Source organism: Eubalaena glacialis, chromosome 5 (assembly GCF_028564815.1).
Source record: "Eubalaena glacialis isolate mEubGla1 chromosome 5, mEubGla1.1.hap2.+ XY, whole genome shotgun sequence".
Taxonomy (NCBI): Eukaryota; Metazoa; Chordata; class Mammalia; order Artiodactyla; family Balaenidae; genus Eubalaena; species Eubalaena glacialis.
This window is the reverse complement of record NC_083720.1, coordinates 102,985,521-103,012,118: the sequence shown is the minus strand read 5'-3', so window position 1 is coordinate 103,012,118 and position 26,598 is coordinate 102,985,521. Positions and strand designations below refer to the sequence as shown.

At 34.6% G+C, this 26,598-nt stretch overlaps 1 protein-coding gene across 2 annotated transcripts in view; it reads right to left on the bottom strand.

Annotated features, from left to right (window-relative positions):
- CFAP299 (cilia and flagella associated protein 299) overlaps window positions 1–26,598 on the bottom strand; it is a 628,891-nt gene that overhangs the window by 345,304 nt on the left and 256,989 nt on the right. Inside the window, exon 4 of one of the 2 annotated variants that reach the window (XM_061191521.1) lies at window positions 10,873–10,944. The exons of the other annotated variant lie outside the window; for it this stretch is intronic. Within the exon in view, the coding sequence (XP_061047504.1) occupies window positions 10,873–10,944 (72 nt within the window). The remainder of the gene's footprint in view (window positions 1–10,872; window positions 10,945–26,598) is intronic. 2 annotated transcript variants of the gene reach the window in all.

Genomic DNA, 26,598 nt, shown 5'->3' with positions numbered 1-26,598 from the left:
AAACAGGGGAGACAGAAATTACTTCTAAGCTAACATTGCTGAAAATACCAAGATGCATGCCCACCTAGGGTGAATCAGTGGTGTCAGTTTTCTATTCTAAAGTAGACACATTGCAGTTAGGCATTAAAGTATTCCTAAAGATTTACTTTGTAAAGAAGTTTGACTTCCAATAACCCATAATACTTTGTAATAAATAGATGGAAATATTAGAAAAAAGTAAACACATTGTTATTTACTTTGCACTTGTACAAGTTTGCTTCCATATCATTATTTACCTAGCCAATGAACAATGTTTGACCAGTAAATAGTCAATGATTTCTAAATTCTGCACTCTGTTTACAGTTCCCTAAGCTCAAATCAGGATTTCTAAAGCCTAGTACAATAATTTGTTCATATTAGTAAATATTAGCAATTTCAGTTCTCAGTATTAGCCAAAATTTGACTACACAGAGAGAAGGAAAGGGTTAACGAAATAAAAATACAGAGATTTTCAAGTAGAGTATACTATTAAAATACAAATGAACTTTTAATACTCTTTACCATTGAGGAAATCCATAATAGAATATGGTATTTAAAATATAATTAGTTGATAAACATTTAAATATATTAATAAAGAAATGGGAAACTTGAGGCTATAGTTAAAAATAGTTCATAAAGTTTTGATACAAGTGGAAGCAAATGTGTCTTCTTCTTGTTGACCTTAAAATCATGTTTTTCTCTTCTGATCAGAAAATATTTCAAAACATGTCAATGTCAAACAACAATTTAATAGCATGCGTATGCAATGCTTTTTCAAAACTTTTGGTAAATGGGACTAACTCATCTACTTTTTTATAGGCAGGGTATAACTAGAAATTTTATTATTTAGTTTTGAAGTAAAGATCTATTAATGCTGAAATCCAGGTAACTGACATTCAATGCAATAAGATAACACATTACTGAAGTATAGCTGAGTTACAATATTACATTAGTTTCAGGTGTACAGCATAGTGATTCAGTATTTTTACAGACTATGCTCCATTAAAACTTATTACAAGATAATGGCCATAATTCCCTGTGCTATGCAATATATCCTTGTTGCTTACTTATTTTATAGATAGTAGTTTGTATCTCTTAATCCCAAACCCCTAATTTGCCCCTAACTCATTTAAATTTGACTTGTAACCACATTTAAAAAGAGCCACATTGCCAGAAATTGACAGCATTTATTCTTACAAGTTAAAAAAAAAAAAAAAAAAGCATTGTCCCATATTACCTAACTTCTCTGTCAAACAAACTACATGAACTTTGCCTCCTAACTTTTCAGGAGTGCAGCTAGGCTTCCAAGGACACAGTGACACATGCTTTTCCAGCAGAAGACCTGACCCCAGTTCTTCCCCATCACCCACATCAAATCAGAGCCATTTTCTCTAATTAGAGTATCTGTGATATCTGCTACATCAAGATCTCCTTTTTCAGTAGAAGTGCCTTTAATTTAGAGACAATGCCTCCCCACTGCCATGTACCTCTGTCATCTGTATTAAGTATAGAGCTACAGGGACCTGGTCACTATTAGTCATACAAATGCACTTCCTAGGACACTTTCTGTCAGGAACACTCTATGTGTTTTGAATCACCCCTTGAGACTTAAAATATTCTAAGATAGCAGTTAATTTTAATCAAAACTCTTCTCATTAAGAGAGGAAGAATATCATAATTTCAGTGTAAACTGACATTAACAATCTGTTGGGGTAAACCTAACTTGTAAATGGATGATTTGTTATATATACAGAGAGAAAAAATGGAATACAGATTACAACTGTACTTAACAAATAAGACAGGGGCCCATTAATAATAGCATCAATTAACAAAACCCAATTCCATACTAATTGGGAAACAACAGTAATAACTTAAAATAATTGGAGAGAATGAATCAAATATGTTCCGGCCTGCTTTTTTTGGCAAAGGAATAGGAAGAGAATGGCCAACCGTGTTCGGAGTTATAAACCAAAGACAGACATTTGTTTTCCCCATCACTTCTGTTTCAGTTAACAGCGTTTTGGGCAAGCATTAGTCTTTGTAGGTGTAGATGGATTGTAAAATGCAGTCAGTGCAAAACACCACCATCGTATGTACATAGGGAAATGATGTTGAACTGAAAGACAGTGGTTCTCAGATTTAAGTGCCTAAGCCCCCATCCCTGATGACCTAATTTAGCTTTCTACAAAGAGCAACACAGGTGATTCTCATAGAGGTGACCTGTGGATTGCATTTTGTAAAATACTGCTACATGGTAGGGGTGCATATCAGTAAAACATAAAAGCCAGCTGAAATGGGGCAGGAGACAAGTGCTTCTGTTTATCCTGATTGGCATTATGTATGTGACTGAGTTTTGGAGAGAGAGTGAAGGAAATAATGTAATTTGGGATTATAATGAATTGAGTTTAAGGAACTGAGTTATTTAAATTTATTTGAGACACCCGAGGGGCCACATCAGTTTTAGAGTTAAATGATTCAGGCAATGACAAAAAAAATATGTAAAATAATGTATTAATTATCTTTAGAAAATGAGAGGTTCCACAAAAGACATGATACCAATGACTTCAAAGCTCTGCATATTTTAACCATTTCTATGGATCTCCCTAAAATGAATTCTCTACTTCTTGCTCTGACAAACACTAGACAACATTTACACTCACTGTATAGGTGACTTATGTCATCCTTCTGACTTTTCCCCACTGGTTTAAGGTAAAATATCCTGAGTTAATATACCAATTCTGTTGCTTACTATCCTTGAGGAAAATTGCATGTCTTATGCCTTAGCCTACTTATTTGTGAAATAAGTAATGTACCTCATGTACTTATTTGTGAAATAAGTAATGTACCTCATGTAAGGTTGTGAGCATTAAATGTGAAAGAGCCTAATAAAATGTCTAGCACGACATTGTTATTTTCCTTTCTCTCCTTCGCAGTTAGTTTTTACTTTCTCGCTATTGTACTTAATTGTTTTGTGTTGGTGCTTCTTATCTTCTAAAGGTGAATAAAACAGAAAAACAAGCTTCTTAAGAACCATGCATTAAATGGAAGAAGACATGGAGTGATAGCCCAAGGCCGCAATGTTAGGGTTTGGGGTGTTCAGAGGCAATTTGCACCTAATTGAGAGGATTGTTCAATAGCTATTTAAGTGGAAATAGTATTAGAACACTTTAAACCACAGAGAATTATTTAGTATAAGGATTATCTGGGTAAAGAAACAGGAATAACTCAATTTTCACAAATTATTTATATAGATAAAGAGATTCCACAGAACACAATACATTTTTTTGGAAGTCCTAGCCACGGCAATCAGAAAAGAAAAAGAAATAAAAGGAATCCAATTGGAAAAGAAGAAGTAAAACTGTCACTGGTGGCAGATGACATGATACTGTATACAGAAAATCCTACATATGCTACCAGAAAACTACTAGAGCTCATCAATGAATTCAGTAAAGTTGCAGGATACAAAATTAATACATGGAAATCTGTTGCATTTCTATACATATAACAATGAAAGACAATAAAAATAAATTAAGGAAACAATCCTATTTACCATAGCATCAAAAAGAATAAGATACCTAGGAATAAACCGACCTTAGGAGGCAAAAGCCCTGTACTCAGAAAACTATAAGATACTGGTGAAAGAAATCAAAGATGACACACACAGATGGAGAGATATACCATGTTCTTGGATTTGAAGAATCAATATTGTGAAAATGACTATACTACCCAAAGCAATCTACAGATTCAATGCAATCCCTATCAAATTACCAATGGTATTTTTTTGCAGATCTAGAACAAAAAAATCTTAAAATTTGTGTGGAAACACAAAAGACCCTGAAAAGCCAAAGCAACCATGAGAAAGAAAAACAAAGCTGGAGAAATCAGGCTCCCTGACTTCAGACTATACTATAAAACTACACTAATCAAAACAGTATGGTACTGGCACAAAGACAGATTTATAGATCAATGGAACAGGAAAGAAAGCCCAGAAGTAAACCCACATACTTATGGTCAACTAATCTACAAAGGAGGCAAGAATATACAATGGAGAAAGACAGTCTCTTCATTAAGTGGTGCTGGAAAAACTGGACTGCTACATTAAAAGAATGAAATTAGAACATTCTTTAATACCATACCCAAAAATAAACTCAAAATGGATTAAAGATCTAAATATAAGACCGGATACTATAAAACTCTTAGAGGAAAACATAGGCAGAACACTCTGACATAAATCGCAGCAATGTCTTTTTGGATCCACCTCCTAGAGTAGTGAAAATAAAATCAAAAATAAACAAATGGGACTAATTAAACGTAAAAGCTTTTGCACATCAAAGGAAACCATAAACAAAATGAAAAGACAACCTACAGAATGGGAGAAAATATTTGCAAATGAAGCACCCAACAAAGGATTAACCTCCAAAATATACAAACAGCTTGTGCAGCTCTATATCAAAACGACATACAACCCAATTAAAAAAAAAATTAGCAGAAATCTAAATAGACATTTCTCCAAAGAAGACTTACAGATGGCCAAAAAGCACATGAAAAGATGTTCAACGTCGCAAATTACTAGAGAAATGCAAATCAACACTACTATGAGGTATCATCTCACATGGGTCAGAATGGCCGTCATCAAAAAGTCTACAAACAATAAATGCTGGAGAGCATGTGGAGAAAAGGGAACCCTCCTACAATATTGGTGGGAATGTATATTGGTACAGCCACTATGGAGAACAGTATGTAGGTTCCTTTAAAAAATAAAAATAGCGCTACCATACGATCCAGAAATCCCACTCCTGGGCATATATCCGGAGAAAACCATAATTCAAAAAGATACGTGCACCACAGTGTTCATTGCTGCACTATTTACAATAGCCAACACATGGAAGCAACCTACAGATAAACAGAAGCAATTGACAGAGGAATGGATAAAAAAGATGCGGTACATATATACAATGGAATATTACTCAGCCATAAAAAGAATGAAATAATGCCATTTGCAGCAACATGCATGGACCTAGAGATTACCATACTAACTGAAGTAAGTTAGACAGAAAAAGAGAAATATCATATGATATCACTTATATGTGGAGTCTAGAAAAATGATACAAATGAACTTATTTACAAAACAGAAATAGACTCACAGACTTAGAAAACAAACTTATGGTTACTGAAGGGGAAACATCGGGAGGGAGGGATAAATTAGGAGTTTGGGATTAACATGTATATGCTACTATATATAAAACAGATAATCAACAAGGGCCTACTGTATAGCACAAGGAACTCTACTCAATATTCTGTAATAACCTATATGGGAAAAGAATCTGAAAGAGAATAGATACATGTATATGTATAACTGAATCACTTTGCTGTACACCTGAAACTGACACAATATTGTAAATCAGCTATACTCCAATAGAGAATAAAAATTTTAAAAAGAATCAAAAAACACATCACATTAAATAATAGTAATTCATTTTTAGCCTTATATGTGGTTGAGGTTGTTTCTATAAATAGGATATTAGTTGATAAAGCTTCAAATAGATACTTCAGATTTTTTCTCATCAGAATCTAATGTAATCATTTCCAGACAAATTAAATTTGCATTGTGCCTTTGGCATAAATTTTTTAGATTAGTAACATGCTGAGTCAATCCACCCTTTTGACTAAGTTTTAGGTTCTGCTTTTTAATTTACTGTGTTTTTTTTCTCCTTAGGGGAAATAAGAAAATGGACAACACAGGGTAAGAAACAAGGTACAGAGACAGAAGAATTATATATTTCCTTTGTCTTCTGAAAAAAGTAAAATACAATTTTTTGCTAATAATTGTGGTGGATAACTGTATTCGTGTCTTCTTCACAGTATCACTAATCTAAGAACAACTGGCACATACTTTCTCCTTGACGGATAACAACAACTACAACAAAAACTCTTTACAGTATGACCATTATCAGTGACTTGTGAAGTTCACACAATATTCATTCATTTACCTAGTTGAGTTTTAGGACATTGACCCAAACTGTTTCCCTCACCCTCATGTACATCAGACCAAATAGACTTGTATTTCAAGAATTCTCTACCTGGGACAGTGTATGGAGTTCATGGTACGGGCAATAATGACACAATTCGGTTTTTCTCATTGCTTAGATCCAGACCTACCATAGAGAGTGGTAGCACTACGAGTAATATATTCAGTCTCCCGGCTTCCCTTTCATCCTTCAGTCAATGGGGAGTTAAGAGACCAAGTCCTCAGAACTTTCAAGAGAACTCAAGAGAGTTTGCTCAATGGAGTTCAAATATCAGGCTGAAAGCAAGTTGCTATTTTGACTTGAACCCTGCTTCCTACTAATGTCTCAACCCAGGTGTGACCTGCATTTGATAAAACATTAACTTTGTTCTCTATGTAAATAAAATGGTGGCTGTCCAGGTGCACCTGCTGTATGGTATTACGGGCAAACACAAAGTTATCAGAGGGTAAGGTAGAAAAAATAAACAGAACAAGTGTGCTAAGGGACACATTTAGATTGCCGTTGTAGATTATGTATACAGTTAAATCTTTCTGTAAAATAAGTTTAATGCAGTTACTGAATATAATGTATAGCTCACATGGAAGCTGATTTCCTCAAGGTTCCCCGATTTAGGGGAATATTTTTAAAACCATCTTACGTGAGAATGTTTTAAATTCTCTCAACAATTACATAACTGGAAGGTATTGAAAAGTACTGTGGAGAAACGAAAAAAGTGTTGCTAACTGAATTTGGAATAAGCTATGCTTCCTTTTAATATCTTTTGTGAAATGACAGAATGATAGAGAGTACTGGGCACATTTATTACTGACAGGTGTAATTTCACCCCTACTTGAAAGGCCATGACTTTAAAAGGAGATGAAAGCCTCCAGCTGATGAATGAGGGAAGAAAAGTCTGACAGGAATAACATGACTGTCTCAAGGGAATTGAGTCATGTGGTCCTGTGGTTTACCATTTGGCCATGAAGTTACAAAGATTTACAGTGTGCTCTGAAGGGGTTTGGAACCCGTTTATTTGCATTTACTTCTGGAGAGCTGATAGAACAACTTAGTGAACCTACAAATAGTGTGACCAGCTCATCCTGCAGCTGATAATGACATAATGCTTATAGGCCACCCAGAGCAACTGAACCATGACTGATGAAACCCTCCTGCCAGCAAGTTTCTGGGCTAATCACAAGATTTAAGACAGGGACCTGGGTATAAAAAGCCTTTATAATTATCACTGAACACAAACCATGGGTTTACATTTAGAAAGGATCTTATGTCACTTTTTTAGATCATATAGTATTGAGAATAAGGTCCCAAAGGACTTTTTAGCTTTAAGTCCATTCTGATAAAAGGTCTTTAAATTGTATTGATTAATTAGACCAACATACATTCTGTACTATTATCATTAAGGCACTGGGCTTAGCAACAGTGAGTTTAAGAAAAATTTTAAATGTGAAGGAGAGAAGATGTAAGTGCAAATTACTATAATGTAAGGAAGAATGTAATGAGTGTCACAGGAAAGACATGGGATAGAATGGGAGACAAAAACAAGAAGTGGCTATTTCTCTTTAGATATCAAATTAGCCTACCATTTTGTTAGAATTTACTCTTTGGGGAGAAAAATAATTTCAAACTATATATCTGATAAGAAGTTCATACCCAAATTATATGAGGAGCTCATGCAACTCAACAGCGAAAAAACAAATTATCCTGTTAAAAAAAATGGGCAAACAATCTGAACAGACATTTTTTAAAACAAACATACAAATGGCCAACAGGTATATGAAAAGGTGCTGAACATCACTAACCATCAGGAAATGCAAATCAAAACCACAATAAGCTATCACCTCACACCTGTTCAAATGGCTATTATCAAAAAGTTAAGAGATAAGTGTTGGAGAGGATATGGAGAAAAGGGAACCCTTCTACACTGCTGATGGGAATGCTGTATATATATATATATATATATATATGTGTATATATATATATATATATATAATTATTCAGACATAAAATTATAATTATGAAATATTATTAAGCCATAAAATAGAAGGAAATTCTGCCATGTGCAACAATATGGATGAACCCTGGGAACATTACACTAAAAGAAATGAGCCAGACACAGAAACACAAGTACTGTATGATCTCACTTATATGTGAAATCTTAATTAAAATAGCCAAACTCACAGAAGCAAAGAGTAGAATCGTGGTTCTAGGGGCCGTGGAGTGGGGGGTGAGGGAGGAATGGGGAGATATTAGTCATAGAGTATAAGACAAATAGTTATAAGATGAATAGATTCTGGGGATCTAATGTACAGCATGATGACTATAGTTAACAATACTGTATAGTATACTTGAAATTTGCTATGAGAATAGATCTTGTGCTCTCATCAAAAAAGTATGTGAGGTGATGGACATGGTAATTAGCTTGATTGTGGTAATGATTTCATAATATATATGTAGATCAAATCATCATATTTTACATTTAAATAGATATGATTTTTATTTGTCAATTATATCTCAATAAAACTGGAAAAAATTGCTCTCTTTTCCTTAAATGTGCATCTTTTTACTACTTCAGCACTATGTCCAGTTGGGGTGGATTGGGGGTTCAGATGAGTTCAGGGGTATTCATTCCCGTGAAACCAGTGTAATGTCTTCTGTGAACAGAGAGCAGACTCTCATTTCCCTCTGCATCTTGCTGATGTTATTTATTTTTATTAGAGCTTCTATTAAATCAAAGAAGTTAATGTGATCAGAAAGAGGCACTACAAAGGGGAACTGAAATCTCTTCAATTAATAAATTAGAACTACCTCATAAAATATAAAGATTAAATAAATATGCAAATTACCTGAAAATCCACAGATATTAATGAGTATTATTCTGCCTTTTGTAAAGTTTCAAGAAACTTCCCATGGGTAAAATGTTGGCTGGATATGATTCAAAGAAGGAAATAACTACTAAAATGCATTTGGTTTGTTCAAAGACAGTTTAGAATTTTTGGCTTCTTTTCACTTTATCATTTTGAGGGTCATTTATGAACTATTAAAACAAAAGCATTATTTTACCAGACAAAAATCCACTAGTGGCACAGGGATACAGTCACAAAAAGTCACAGAAGGTAGCATACAAACAGGCAAATATATAGACAGGCTAGGTATCACTGAAAATTTACCAAAACATACTCTTATACATAAAATAGAAATTATAAAAAATTCCACTAATGCCATATAAACAAAAAATAGGGAAAGTTGTAAACATTCAAAGCACCATTAAAAAATCATCAGACCACTCCTTGATATTTACCCAAAGAACTGAATGCTTACATCCACAGAAAAACCTGCACACAGATGCTTGCAGCAGCTTTATTCACAACTACTAAAACTTGGAAGCAACCAAGATATCCTCCGGTAGGTAAATGGATAAATGAACTGTGGGATATTAGTCAGTACTAAAAAGAAATGAGCTATCAAGCCATGAAAAGGTGTGGAAGAAACTTAAATTCATATTGCTAAGTGAAAAAAGCCAATCTGAAAAGGCTACATACTATATGATACCAACTATATGACATTCTGGAAGAGGCAAAACTATGGAGACAGTGAAAAGATCAGTAGTTGCCAGAGGTTGGGGGGCAGTGGAGAGTGATGAAAAGGCAGAGAACAGAGGATTTTTAGGGCAGTGAAAATACTCTGTATGATACTATAATGATGGGTACATGTCATTATACATTTGTCCAAACCCATAGAATGCACACCACCAAGAGTTAACCATAATGCAAAATATGGACTTTGGGTGATCACAGTGTGTCAATGAGGTTCATCAATTGTAACAAATGAACCACTCTGTTGAGGGATATTGATAATGGGGAAGGCCATGCATGTGTGGAGGAAGGGGACATATGGGGAGAAAGTAATAACTATGAATATTGTTCAGATTTCACTGTAAAGTTTTGCTAGTATAAATAATTATACACAAGGCAAGAGTCCTATTGATTTACAAAGTCATGTTATATAACAAAATGTAAACTTTTTTTTCCCCCAAAACAACCTTAAGTTTCTGGATATAGTAAGGTGCTCAAATAGCAAAGAGTATAGTTATACAAAAAGCCCTTGGAAACTTTTCCAAGAAATTCATCCCTACATATCTTTATATTGAGTTATAAGCCCTAATTTAAAAGTCTCACACACTTTGTGAAACTCAAACAATTGAAATAAACTTAAATGTAGGTAATCCCAAATCATTTGTAGAATTAAATTTTATCATGAAATATTTTCACACGACGTTTCCTTATTTTCATCATCCACTCCCTCTCAACCTCTCTCTCTTTCTTTCTCTCTCTCTTTCTGCATACATGCCCACAGATACACACACACACACACACACACACACACACTGTTAGCTTTACTCAGTTGTATATAAGAATTCTAACCCTTTTCTGACCCTCAACTTGATTATTCTAACTATTATTCCTCATTAAACCTCCTGGCTTCATCCCATTAGGTAACACCGGCTTTCTATCAATGCCAAGAAAGACAGGTTCTTTAAATAAACTTTCTTTACAAAATAAGAATAAAAATGTAGGAGTTGTATGGATCTTTAAAAAGTAGAAATCTAGGTTCTTTTATTACATCCAAAATGAGTTTTTCTATATGAAAGCCCTCCATTTACTTCATGAAAATTGTGGAAAACAACAACATCTGTGTATTGCAATAAAAGCACTACTTGTAACTGCCATTCATCAAGCCAGTGAGTAATTTGGAAAACGGTAGCAGTAGGCCTTGGAGTGTAGTATATGTAGGATGAAGCCAAAATGTTTTCCTAACTTGTAAAGGAAACTTTTCCACGAGCACTACTTTCTGCCAGTTGCTTCTTCAAGGTATGAGCAGCATCAGCCTCCTGTTGATTTAACTCCAATAAATTGAGAGGAAATCCAAATGAGGCATGTTCCATAGGTTAACAAATGGTCCTATTAGAGTATAATTTGAATCTCACCTTCTGTTATTGTTGGCATCAGTCATCAATCAGGCATATTGATAAGTATGAGAATACTGATAAGTAAAATGAACAAAAAATGTGCAACCTGCTATTAATCATTTAAATATTTCATTTATTTTCCTTTCAAGAACCCACTTTCCAATGTTGGTGAAAACAGACATATGGCCCCAAAAAAGGAGAGTGAAACAGAAAAAGCAAGAAGCTTATAAATTGAATAATCTACTTCCTAATTTTTTAGGTTTAACAACACTTATGAATGGTATTAAATTTAAGATGGTTCATTTGTGAATGTGAATGTCTCTATGCATTATAATTATATTTTGTATGTATATATAGACATAAAGAAATACAGATAAAGAGCTATATAATTATAATGTAGTAGATTCAAGAAGAAATTTCAGCTAGGAAATGTTTTATAAATGTCTCCACTACATTACACTCTAATCTAAAATAAAAATAAGCAAAACTACCTCATATAACCTTCACACTCTTACATTACATGAGCTTTGAGTCCAGTGCAATTTCCAAGTGGCCCCTCTATGATGGATTCATGATCGTAATTATATTCCTATTCCCACAGCATTAGGAATAGAAAGCAGATATTTCACCTTTACAGTGTTACCTTTCCCAGTTCTCTTTGCACCACTTCATGGAAAAACAAGTCCTCCAAACAATCCTTCTCATTCTGGACCTTCCAACACTCATAGCTTTCACTCTGCAGTCAGAAACCAAGCTATGGTCAACTCCTTTGGTTTGCTGAAAAATGACCCAGTGTTTCCCGATTCTAGTCACAAAATACTGAGATTCTTATATCTGTGAGTTTTTCCTTTCTTACTATTCATTTTTACCTATTTCTCCCATATTTACAGCTCTAACTCCTGGCATCATCAACCTTCTCATCTCCCTCCTCTCCTCCCTCCCTCCATCGCTCCTTCCCTTCCTTCCTTTCTCTCTCTCTATTTCTCTCTCTCTGTGTCCATTTCTCCCTATCTCTCTGTCTCCCTCTCTCTACTTCTCTCCTCCCCGCCACCTTTTTGCTTGTAACAAACACTGAACACCTAGACATCCTCAGGTAGAGAATACACTGACAAACAAGACAGACACGGCCTCCATCCTTATGGTGCTTTTTGCTTCTGATCTAAGGAGACAGACATTGAAAGAAAATGCAAGTGTGATGAAGAAGTTTAGGGTATGACAGGACCATACAATAAAAATATTTAACATTCTATTTGTTATATTCTTCCTGAGAAAGTAAGAGTCAAGCTGGCCTCTGAAAGATATAAAAATTACATAATATTTTTAAAGTATGCAAATACAAAGATATAAAGCATAGTAGAAAACTTGTAAGTAAAGGCAATCATAATCTTGTCTGAAAGGTCCCTCTTCTTCTTCACTTAGGTAAAGGAAACTGTCCCCAAGAGACTAGCCTTCTTTACTTCTTTCCCTCCTTTTCTACCTCCTTCCCTCCCTTCCTTCTACAAATATTTACTGAATGCATACTGTGTTCCAAACACAAGAAATACCAAATAACCATTATCAAAATTATTTAACAATTATTATCACAATTTAAATGCACAAATACCCTGCTAGAAGTTTATTTTACGGAAACTCAGTTAAGATAAGGATATTTGTTAGTTCTGTAACAGCAAAAGGTAAAAAGAAAAAAATTAAATACTTATCATTTGTAGTATGGATTAAAAAATTATGGCATATACACACAATGAAATATTATGCAGCTTTTAAAAAGATTGAGGCAGATCTATATGGCCTAATATCACAAGCTAATTCAGATATATTGCTACGTGGAAAGAGCAAGCTGCAGAAGAGTATATACAGTATAATCTCATTAGACTATATATGGAAAAGGATTTCTAAATCTATATCTGTAATTCCACTTACAAGTGTATTTATAATTCTATATATGCCTATAACTATTGGGTTGGCCAAAAAGTTAGTTTGGGTTTTTCCATAACATCTTGCAGAAAAACCCAAACTAACTTTTTGGCCAACCCAATATACACCTATTGCTATAGTGATGGCCATGCATCTTTGTACATCCGTAGAATTTTTCTGGAAAGATTTACCAGATACTTTTAGTTGCAGAAGGAGTAGTGAGATTGGAAAATGGGACTTTCACTTCTAAAATTTATACCTATTGTTAAGACTTATTTACTTGCTAACACATTTATTTATTTATTGTTTTTTAATTTATTCAATAGGTAGAATAGTTGGGAGCTTCACTGACTCTTCTTTCAACAAGTGGAGTGGCCCCTCTTAGAATTACAAAAGAAAGGCAATTTGGCTCCTGTTGCCCTAAGAGGACTTGTGTGGACTGGCTAGAGCTGTCCTTCCTGGAAGCAGGGATGCTGCCCATGAAACACACAAAACAATGCAGCATGACTAACTTTTGTTTAAGTACTCAATATATTAAAATTTTGAAAAGTGTCATTAAAAATGATAGGTAACAATAGGTGAATCTGGGTAAAAGGTATACAGATGCTGTCTGTATTATTCTTGTGTCTTTTCTATAGTTTGACATTATTTCTCAAGAAAAAGATTCAAAAACAAAAAAAGAAAGCTGGCATAATGAAGTATTATCAAGCAGGTGACAAAACAAATGGTTTTTGGGTTTCTATAAAAACAAATAAATGTCCTCTTTTCATTTCATTTGTAGGTTATGTTTAGAGCCAGAATGAAATACCACAAGCATAAAGCTCATTCTTGAAAGAACATTCCTAACATTTGTTTCTATTTCTTTTATTTAAAAGGTAATGTAGTAAATCAGTAGGAGTATTTCATAATGTTATTTCCTCTTGGCTATATAATCTAGTTTTTCAGTTTTCCAGTCTGTATCTAGAGTTAGATGTATTAGTGTAACTTCTTTTATGTTTAAGGAAAAATTATTATGAAAACACATTAGGAAAATCATTCTGGTATTTTTCTTCTCCCATTAGGCCACTTTTTACCCTTGGAAAATAAAGTCACAGATATACTTACTAAGCATTTGTTTGAAAAGTAAATGTTGTTCAAAAGAAAATGTATTTGCACAGAAGTATCTCTTCAATGAAAATCATCTAACTCCCACTTTTTAAAATATGAATAAATTATCTTAACATGACCTCAAGTAGGATACAAATAACAATTTCTCTTTTAATTGAGGTATGAATTTTACATAACTCAGCTATGAAAAATGAAGCTTTAAGTTTCTTTCTGTATAACTGAACTTACCTTGTGAGTCCCCATTTCAACTGGTGGCAGAATATGTAATTGTGCCAGTGTAAAATAAACTCAGTTACTTTAAACACACTTTCTCTGAGAAAAATATTCTGACGGCTGAGAATTCTCCTCCTCCCTGTTCTCTTTTTGATCCTCCCAGGGTTAAATTTTTCCTTCTGGTATCACACTGGCCTCGGGGAACATGTGTCCAATCCAAGGTCACTGACATCTACCCATTCTGCCTTTCTGATGTGATGTGCAATTCATACTTTTGTACGACACATACTTTGATTATTGATTGCTTTCCTGTGTTCACCTTGAAACATGGGTGTCCCTCTTTGCTTCCCAGTTGACAGTCATGGGCAAACGCCACCAACACTTTACAGTGCAGACAGAACATGGGGATTATCAAGAGAAAACTGACACGCAGAGAAGCAGTAGAACGCACAGCATTCCCAACCCTCAACTCTCATCATCCACTGCTCATATCCATGTGCACATGGCCAATGTTCCAGCAGAGTGGAAGTTCGCGTCAGTAACACCGCACATATTTGTAAGGCTAAGGATCAGGGAAATCTATGGGATCCGTATCAGTAGAAACCTCCTCATCAGGGGATGGCCCTGTTAGAAAGGGGTTGCCTCTGGACCCCAGTGACTGTTCTTCTGTTGAACTAACTTACACCTTCTGAGCCAGTTCTCTGCTAAGCAACCAAGAGAGGAAAAGAGGTTAGTCACCAGGGCTGCTGGATTTGTCTCTCATCAACCTAAATCTAATGATTAATTACTTTTTATATTTAAATTTTTATCCTGGAATTCTCTGGCAGAAGGCAAAGATCTGATATTTGGTCTTCTTACCTAGTAGTTTCAATAATTTTTCATTTAGTTCTCTTGAACTTTGAAAAAAATGACATCATTGTCCACTATTGAGTCTTTGAATTCTTCCTTTCCATGTTTACATATATGTTTTTTATTTCATTAGGTTATTTCTTAAGCTAGAGCCTTTAGGATAATGATAATCTTACACAACTGCAGTGACTGCCAACATTCTTGCCAGGTAGTTCAACTTTAATAGGCCTGCATCTAGGGTTTCATCCCTGCATTCTCCTCATCTACACTTACTTGGAACCTCTTGATTTTTAAGAAAACTGCCTTGTTCTACCTCTTACTCCTCCCTACAGAAATGGACAAGTTAGTAATCCTTGTTTCTCTCAGCTAGGTGGAGCTAAAAAAGCTGTAACTGTGAAGTGGTGTAGTGATCCTAGGTAAATGAAAACTCCACTCTGTAGAGCGAACTTTCCCTTTAGGCTAGTTGCTCCAAAATCTATCTTGGGAAAAAGAAAAGCAATGGCAAGCCCATTTGCTTTCATCCTAAGCCACCCATTCAATATACATTTATTTATCTGTTTGAAGATCAATATCATTTTCCCATTCTGTCTGATTTTAGGATCTTCTCTCAATCAAATCCAAATGTAGGTGAGGAACAGAGAAATCATATATAATGTCCTCGAACTCCAACAGTATTTATTGTTTATTTATTCATACCACTTACATCTCAAAATGCACAAAATACGGTATATTTTCCATTAAGGAAATTTCATCAAATGAACAATTTTAAGTATCCAAATCAGATAAACTCAAAATTTAGGCAAAAGTTAAGTTATACTAGCACAAATTTCCACTTTAAATAATGCTGTATGATAAAACAGTGAGATTAAAAGTTTAACCTCTTCAATTTACCTTGTTAGGTAATTAAGATAGCTATAATAACCTGTCACATCTGAGTCTCAGTTTCATCACCTGTAAACAAAAGGTAACTGAACCTTATTAATCTTTCCTAATGATGCCATTCTTCAACCCTCTGGAAAGGTCACTACTTTATATAATAATCTTGTGTGTAAATCTTAATAATAACTAATATTTATTTATTGAGCACTCACTAAGCACATCACACAGTCTATCTCATTTAAAGCATTCCGTAATCCAATGACTGAGAGCCACTATCATCCTTATTCCATAACTGAGGAAACTGAGGTACAGAAAGGGCATATCATTTTTCCCAAAGTGCTCAAACTAGTAAATATCAGAGCTCAGCTATAAATCTAAAACCCTGAGTCCAGCACCTACTATTTTTTTTTTTAATCACAGAATAAGTCTAAATCCATTTATTAGAAAACTTCTTCCTTATATTTTGGAAACCCAGAACCATTCCTTTAGGAGCTGTCCATTCCCATGGAAAAACATCTTAATTTTTCAATGATGAAAAGAAAATAATCAGCCACAGTATTTAATAACTGTCATGAGAGCTATAGTACAGACTTGATGAAGCAGTCTTAATTTTGCCACTTTTTGCAGCTATAAAAGACTTTAAGACAAAAGCTTATTTTTTGTTTCAAAACAGCACAGGGAGGCCAGTCTGTATTATCATACATTTGCATTTGGAAAATAAATTTACACTGTCAAAGGAGAAAACCGACAAACAGAAGCTGATTAAATACTTGAAAATAATTCAAGTCACTATACCACTGAAGTGATTCCAAAAAGTGACATGGATGTAATATAAGATCCTGAACTACATCAGAACTTCAAGAATTAGCAAAAGGGTAAGAGGGGAGTTCATTCACATAGAGGAAGAGAAAATTTTCTTTGGACTAGTTATATCAGATAATATGTTTGTTTAAGGAAAAATAAACAGGTGGGAAAAAGTTCTGCGTGCCTAACATGGAAGGAAAGCATACTTGTGCCTAATATATTGCAGAAACTGTTTTAGTACAGCTCATTCTTTCAAAAATACTGCTCCCATACAGTGGCCAAGGTCAGTTTGAATTTAGGTAATCTGCTATATATAAGTGCGGATCATATATGTTAAACTGATCTCAGAGGTATTCTGACACCCTACCTTTTAAAAATATTTTCTCTGTTTATTATTCATGGATTACTAATTTTTCTCTTTGAGATCTGGTCATCTTTAGCTTTTTGTTTTGTTTTGTATCCCAATTTCAAGTGTATAACATCCAAGTTTCCAACTGATAATCAACAACCTTTATTCCTTCATCACTAAAGGCACATATTATGATTTGGTCACATGCCTTATAAAAACACTACTGTAAATGTTTCAGGAGTAAATGATCCCTTGTAATCTAAACACAAGTTTCAGACCTCAAAGATTTCCTAGGAGTGTAACAGTAGTAGCATGCAAGATCAGGAGCGGCAGTACCTCATTTTACATGAAATTCACAACAACACGGTCATGAGGTACACCCAAGAGAGTTTTGAGTCTGTATTCATTGTTAATAAGGGTCCTTAAATTCAATGCCTCTGCAATTCTGAAGTCCCACTTTGTGGACTAGTGAAAAAAGAATAGAACTGGACATGAGGGCATTTATTTTCTAGACCCCGCTGGCCACAAACTACATGATATAACCTCTGAAAGACTCAGTGTCCTTATTTCTCATTACCAATCCTCTGTATGACAGTAGAGAATCAAAGGATAGGAATATTAGGCATGTGGCTGTAAAGAGTCAAATACTGCCATTGCTGGAAAGAACTTAGAAAAGCGCCTTGTAACAAAGAGGTGTCTCAAAGAAGCAATGATATCACAGGAAACGATCTGGGAACAAATTACGTGGAAAATGAAGAAAATTATAGAGTTGTGGACTCACTAGCAATATAAGTGACAGACCTCTAAATTAGATATATGGTGTGATGGCAGGGATCCATAATTCATGTTACACTCTTCATAACATCTAAAACAGTGCATTGCACAAAACAGGCACTTCGTAAATGTTGCAACTGAAATGAATGCATGCTCAGGGACTTTTTCTTCTTGAATTTGGCTGAATAAAAGCTACTCTGCACAGTTTTTACTTTCACACTGTTGTAGGTTGCTAGAGGCCAAATGTGACATTTGGGCATGCATCATACCATCTTGTGGATATTCCTTCTTGCAGAGGTGAAATAAATTGACACCGGAAGTAATTTACTCTGACAAGAACGTAGGCAAGATTTCAGCATTAGGTGCCCCACTCAAGACTACCTAAAGTGAGAATTCAAACAAAGATGGCTTCTCTCAAGATTTCCTTCCCAGAAAAGCTGAGGAAATATGATCTGGATGACAGTAAGTTAGACATAGTTGAACAGTTTTGCTCAAACAAGGTTTGAGATTGGGAGCAATGTCAGCTAGAGGAGGAACGTTTCTAGTGTACCAAAGATTTCAAGATATGATCCTATAGTATCCAATATTCCCTATTAGTCCCTTGCTTATCAAATCTATAAATGTTGAATGTCTGTATGTATGACAGATAGCTAACATGTTGGATTAATTATTTAGAATTCCAAAATATCCTGATAGGTTGAGACAAACAACCTGGATAACATGAAAACCTCATAAAATGCTCAAGAAAAAAATATAAATTGTTGCTTTTATATGCCAACTAATTAACTCCATTAGTGCAGAATGAAGCATTTGGCTTAACAGTTCATATTAAAAAATATGACATTCTGGCTTGCCGTAACATTGAACTAAGTTTATGTTCTGCCTTGACTGTGGCATAAGCCAACACAATCATGGGATGCACTACTGAAGGTGGTATCCAGATGGCCAGAATCAATAGTACACTCTGCCCTATGTTAGTATGCTATACTCCACACTAACATGTAGCAGAGTACTGAATGTAATTTTAGGTGACGTGTTGGCATGCCCCTGGGCTCTGTCTTCAGGCTTCTTCTCAATCTATGCTCATTTCTCTAGCAACAGCAATCAATCTCATAACTTTAAGCAGAATCTTGCACACTGAACACTCCTAAAACTTTAACTTCAATGCAGACCTCCACTTGGAAATCCAAATTTTATATCTATGCCTGCTTGGCATCTTTGTTAGGATGTACAATAGGTATCTCAGTGGAACTTGACCTCTACTTCACACCATATTTGAAAAAGTAATTGCAGGTAAGATATACATCTAACGTAAACATTAAACAATAAAACTACTAGAAGGTAACATAGGAATATATATTTATGATCTTGGAATAGCATAGATATCTTAAACAGGATAAAAAAAAAAGCTCTAGCCATAAAGGAAATGATTAATAAATTAGACTACATTAAAACCAGGAACTTTCATTAAGAGAGCAAAAAGTCAAGGTACGGAGTGGGAGAAGATATTTCCAGCACAAACAATCAACAAAGACTTTTTATCCTGAATATATGGAAAATGCCTTAAATCAATTAGAAAAAGGCAAAAATATACAGTAGAAAAATGGAAGAGTCTTGAACAGACACTTCTCAGAAGACCAATGAACATATGGAAGACCTCATCAATAATCAGAGAAATGCAAATTTAAACCACAATGAGATAACATCACACACTTATTAGAATTTCTAAAATCAAAAATTAAAATAAATGAATGTTAATGAGACTGAGGCAATAGGGACTCTCATACACGGTTGCTGGGAATGTAAATTGGCTCAATCACTTTGGAAAGTGTTTGGCATTATCTACTAAAGCTAAACATATATATAACTTATGACCTGAAAATTTCATTTATAAGTATATATCCAATAGAAATAGAAATGTTCATGCACATATGCACACAAAGGCATGTGCAAGAATGTTCATAGCACCATCATTCTTAGCAGCCCCAAATTGTAAACAATCCACAGTCCATAACAGTAAAATAGAAAAATAAATTGTGTTATCATACAGTGAAAAACCACAGAAATGAAATACTATATACTACAACTACACACAACAACATGGATGAGTCTCACAACAACATATTGAGTGAAAGAACTCAGACAATCTCGTTTTATTTACATAAAATTTCAAAAATGACAAAACTGTTCAATGGTGTTAGAAATCAGAATATGATTATATTTGGGGGTAGGAGAGTAGTGAATAAATGGGCACAGAGGGGGCTTTTTTGATATCTGTAATGTTCTTTTTCTTATTCGGGGTATTGATCAAAGGGTTTGTTCATTTATGGTAATTTATGAAGCTGCACATTTACAAGTTGTGTACTTTTATATGTACATTATAATTCAATTTTAAGAAGTTTGTTAAGGGACAGTGAAAATCAGGGAGTTTCAAGAAAAAATCAATCAGAATACTGAATGTTCAAATAAAGAGTGATTGAAGGAAATAAAAAATTTAACTTAAAAAGGCCAGAAAATGTAAAAGAAAAAAATGAAAGCTATCCTCAAAAATCAGTGTGGCAGCAGCATTATTTTATATTGTTCCAGAAGACAAGTAACTAAGAGGAGGCAGATTTTTCCCAGCTCTATCTGTTAGACTCTGAAATGTAAATGACAACCTACAGAGAAATGAGCTCCCAGCCAATGAAAGTATTTAAACTATTCTGTCAGAGAAGCTGAAAAAGGGATTTCCATATTGCAAAAGGGCTGAACAAGATGCACTCTGCTCCCTTCATTTCTAAGATGCTATGGTTCATGATGAAATTGGTGTCAAATGTGTCTTGTCTTTCTCTCCTCCCTCCCTCCCTTCTCTTTGTCCTCCTTCCACAATCCCTCTCTGTCCCCCTGACTCCAAAAAGATAACAATAGAAAATGAGATCTTTTGTTTTCCTAATTCTATTTCCTTCAGGTGAATCACACAAAGACTGGTAAGTGTGATGGGAGCCCTCACCACGGGCCAGATGTAGAGTGCTACATAGTCCATGCCCTGCCAACTTCGCTTCTCCCAAAAGAGAAAATATTTTGGAACTGGATGTTTCTTCTCCCCAAATATTACACCAAGAATCTTTAAGAACTCCACTACCTCAGAAAATACTCAAGTAAATACATACATAATAAATATTTCAAACCTGACTACAGATGCCAAAATGGTATGCAGCATTCTTTCAACAATACCTTATCCTTTAGGTCTTCAGAACAACAGCATTTGGTTGAATTTTATATTCATTTCAGCATATTAGTTCTCAAATAATTGAGATGTCATTTTATTTTTAACCCCAATCCAATAAGGTAGAAAGCATTTAATTAAGAAGTCATCTTAGTTCTGGCCTATCAAATGATGCAAAGCCACACATACACACAAAGTGTTGAACAAGCCCCCTCAACATAACGCCCAAAGAGTTCCTATATCACTTGGTGCATATATTACATTTCTTAGTATTCCTAGAAATCTTTAAAATATGGGAAAATCTGCTTTACCAAAAATTACATTAATAAATGAACAGAACATTTTCTTGTATAATTTATAAATTATACATCTATATGGGCACACTATGCTCATATCAAACGTTAGATTCTTGGTGATGAGGATACAATGGCATAATTCTGTTTTAAAAACTAAAGCTCTGTAACTATCAAGGATTAAAATATACCTGTCATTATTAAGAAAAGAGAAGCAGGTATAACTGGGCCTATTCACAAAGGAGGAAAGGAAGAATGGATGGCAGGAGGGAGTGGGGAGAGGACTGCATCCAAGTAGGAAACCAGTTTTATCAGCCAAGCCTTGGAGAAGCTCAGAACTCAGAGATTCCACTTACATAAGTGTCAAAGGCTAAGAAGTGAGCTAGAAACAAGAAAGCCAATCAAAATATACTCCACCTGCATGAACAGAATTATCAGTAGCTAGACAGTCATGACCCTCAAACACCCAGACAAAGAATTGAAGACTAATATCTAAAGAAACTGCACAAAGTCCCTGGGGAGAATCAGAACCGCCATGGAACAAAGTCTTCCATATATAAGAGGGCTCCTGCACTACGGTAAGCTCCTTGACCAATCACAGGTTAACGCAAAACCCATCAGAGCTCACAGTCAGTTTTTTTTTTTTTTTTTTTTTTTATTTATTTTTGGCTGTGTTGGGTCTTCGTTTCTGTGCGAGGGCTTTCTCTAGTTGCGGCAAGCAGGGGCCACTCTTCATCGTGGTGTGCAGGCCTCTCACTATCATGGCCTCTCTTGTTGCGGAGCACAGGCTCCAGACGTGCAGGCTCAGTAGTTGTGGCTCACGGGCCTAATTGCTCCGCGGCATGTGGGATCTTCCCAGACCAGGGCTCGAACCCGTGTCCCCTGCATTGGCAGGCAGATTCTCAACCACTGCGCCACCAGGGAAGCCCTCACAGTCAGCTTTTATGCTGCCTTTTTCTTAAACATGAATGAAGAATCTTGCAACATGACAGACAAAAATACATACAAAATGATTTCTCCCAGAGGACAAAGAAGTAATTTAGGCAACAGAGAAAATTAACAAACAAAAAACCAAAACCTCTAGTCTCCTAAGGGATCACATAAGAACACAATATTAGGATGAAAGAACATCAGCTAGAACAGTGATATATTAGCCTGTTGATCTCAAATGATAAGACCATGGCAGTAAAGGAAGAAGAGGCATAGGTAATCAAAGTTAATAAATTAATCTTAGACCTTGGGGCAATCTTAGAAGCTGGAAAATACCCAAATATTTGGAAACTAAATAATAACTTTTAGATAACTCATGGGTCAAAAAGAAATCCAAAGGGAAATCAGAAAGTAATTTGTACTGCATATCAAATGAATTGCATGAAAACGAAAACATGACCTATCAAAATATCTGCTGGAGCTAAAGCAGTGCTTAGAGAGTAATATATAGCACGAAAACACCTGTATTAGAAAAGAAAAAAAAAAATCTCAAATCAATGACTTAAACTTTCATCTTAAGAAACTAGAAAAAGAACGAATTAAACCCAAAGTAAGCAGGAGAAACAAAATAATAAAGGGCAGATATCAATGGCATAAACAATACAAAATTAATAAAGAAAATCAATGAAGCAAATAACTGGTTCTATAAGGAGACCAATAATATTGATAAACTTCAGGGCCAGACAGCTCAGGAAAAAAGAGAAGACACAAATTACCAATAACAGGAATGAAAGTAGATATCACTATAGATCTTACAGATGATAAAATAATCAAGGAATATTATGAATAACTTTATGCTAATAATTTTGATAAATTACAAGTGCCAACAAAAAGTGAACATTCAATAAAAGACAATTATCTTAATTGTAATTGTAATTTGTAAACACTGCAAAGGCTCTATGTTGATCAAATATGAAGAGGAATAGAGATTTCTAAAAAAAAAAAAAGTGACAGATAAAATGATCCTTCTGAGATTTTTCTTCCATCTCTCAAGAACTAAAGCTGAGTAAAAATGTATTTGGCCCCTTACCATGCCAAAGGAAGCAGGTATTCTTGCTATCTTGAGTTTAATGAAGACATTGGTACAAATCTGGTCCCTCCCCTGGAACCTCTCTACCCAAGATTAGTAAATATAGAGACCAGCAATGGTCAGACATGTAGAACTGGTCCAAAGAAAGGCACCCGGCAACACTACACTGTTTTTCTCATCTAAAGGAACACAATCTTGTCATGTGTTTACAGCTATAATATATACCTTTCCTTGGACTGGAGAACGTGGGAAAAAAGAAGAGCACTTAATTAATTCACCACATTCTGGAGTTAAAGAGGAAAAGAGAAATCAACATGGTTGCTAAGTTTCTGTTTGTGATCCAGACCTTGCTAAGAACATATCTACTAATCTCTTAAAGTTCTAAGTTATATTCAATTGAAAAATCAAAAGAAAAAATCTTTTGAATATGATATAAATAATTTTTTCCTAACACCACAAACATTAAATTAGAATTATTAAGTATTACAACTTTCTGTCAAATTCACCATCACGTTTTGCAAATTAGGTTGAGCAAAAGTGTTAATAAATTTTAAAGAGCAATCTTTGTTATATCCCTCTATTGTTCTGAAGGTCAGCTCTATTATTTATTATAGTAAACAGCTAATTTTCAGTAGAAACTTCTTTATGAGATCCTCTGTTAATTTCAGGAAGTGAAACTATCTGTTGACAGAAGAGCTAGTTAATTCATTCATTTCTAAGAGCATATTTTATGTATCAAGAAATTTTTTTTTCCTGTTGTTTTTGTATCACTCACTTTATGAAAATCATCGTGTTTGTTAACATTAAGCAGCCAGAAGTTTTTTCTTAAAATTTATGGATTTGAAGAAAGAAATATTACTATATGTTGCATCAGTGGTCAAACAGCCTCATGAATATACTGGGCCTCCACTGCACATGTCCAAATACAAAACAATCTGTAAATGTTTCCTCACTTATATAGAGTATCAGATGTATAATTTAATTAACATATAACATTTAAAAAATAAAAGCCCTTGTGTATATCACCACAATTGGCACATCCATTAATTTTACATTTCACTGGACTCACAGCATTTTGCATTGCATCTCTCCAAAATTTGTTTCAATTAACCTTTGAATTGCTGTGTGAGAAGTAAGTACACAGAACTGGGATTAGAGGAAGCAATAGGTTTCTTAGATTCACATGGAGCATGAATCCATAGATTCCAACTCTACCAATGCTTTTGGAGGTTTCTTCTGGATGAAATTGGAAATATTATATTCCCACAAAAGGATTCTGCTAAATGATTATCCCCTCTCTATCAGAGATAAACTTTACTAATTTTAAGATTGTAGGTTCCCTTGCTGTAAGCCAGGAATTGGACTCTAATTTAAGCAAAATGGAGGTTTTATTGGAACAGTCCTGCAATATCTCCCAGATTCAAAGGCAGGATTGAATGTTCAAAACATAAGAGTAGATATATAGGCAGCTCAGATAACTCAGCAGTTGGAGTCCATGGACCATTTCTCTTAGAGTCAATGACTTCTTGGTTGTGTATCTCAGCATTTCTAATGTCACTTCCCACCGGAGAACATCCTATTGGCCCAACATGAATCAGTCATCTGGATGGAAAGGGGAAAGCAGGACACCTGTGGCCTCTGGAGGCCCTCTTCTGGATCTGGGTTCCATTCTCAGAGGAAAAAGAATTGTGAGCTGTCACCCCAAAGTTTGCTCTGTGTGTTTGACCTCTTGGCTGCATTTTTTGTTTATTTCCTTATAAAAATTTAAACTCACTCATTTCAAATTTTTTCCAAAAATATTATAATCTGTTTTTCCTTCCATTTATGACTATGAAATATTTCAAACATAAAGAAAATTACAAAAAAATTAACATGAATAATACTTATTAATATAACTACCATAACTAATACACCTTAGCCAACATCCAGCTAAGCAACTTGCTTAAATCTTTACATTCTCCCATACTGGCATCATAAATTTTAGAGAAATAAAACATTACATAAAAGCCTGTTTTTCAATTCTATTCTTTTCCCCTCTTTCCTTTCCAACCTCTTCTTACCTTGCACAATATAACCACTTTCCAAAATCTGGTGTATATTGACCCCACGAAGTTTTTATACAATTAGAACATGAGTATATCCGTAAAAAATGATCAGTGACTTTGTATGTTTTTAAAGCTTATGTAAATGTTTTTAATAATGGTATTTGTTGAGAATTTACTGTGCTCCAAATAGAGTTCCAAGCACTTTGCTTGTGTTAGTTCTTTTAAACTTCACACCCATCCTACTAACTTCATACTGTGATTAGGTCAATAGGCAGATAAGGAAACTGAGACATAGAAAGGAACAGAGCTTGTCAGTGACTGAGGGAGGGTCATCCTGCACATGTCATTCTGAAACACACTTTTTTTTCTTTTAACTTAAAATGATGTTTTTAAGATGACTCCATGTTGATATACAGAATACACCTAGCTTTTCACATTGACTGCTGTACAATATCCCACTCCATAAATAGACTACAACTTGTTCTCATGTTTATGAACATTTAGGTTATTTTGCTATTCTAAGCAATGCTATAATGCACTTACTTGTAATTATCTTCTTATATATATGATCGACAGTTTCTCTTAGATATATATCTACTAGTTTAAAGATTGTGTACATATTTCTTTCAACCAGATATTGCCATATTGCTCTCTGAAGTGCACTTAACAATGCACTCTCCTGCCATCTCTGAACATGGTTTCCTACTTCTTCACATCCTCACCTGCATTTGGAAAGATCAGTCTTTTTAATTTTTGCCGATCTTATGGGCATGAACTGTAACTCATTTTAATTTTCATTTCTCTGATTACTAGCATAGTTGAGCGTTCTATCTTTTCACGCTCCAGTACCATATTGACTTAGTAATGATAGATTTTTAATGTGTATTATTATCTGGTAAAACTGGTTACCCACACCATTATTCTTCTTTTTCAGAGTTTGCCCATTATTTTTAGAAATGTAAACGTCATTCATTTACTAAAGATCACTGATGGCCTTAATTAAAAAATAATTTTTCTGTGAATAAACATTTTGGGAATATGACACAACAATATATATATATATAATATAATGTGTACATATGCGTATGTGGCAGATCCCAGGAACACCTAGGAGCTCATCAATCACATTTCCTTTT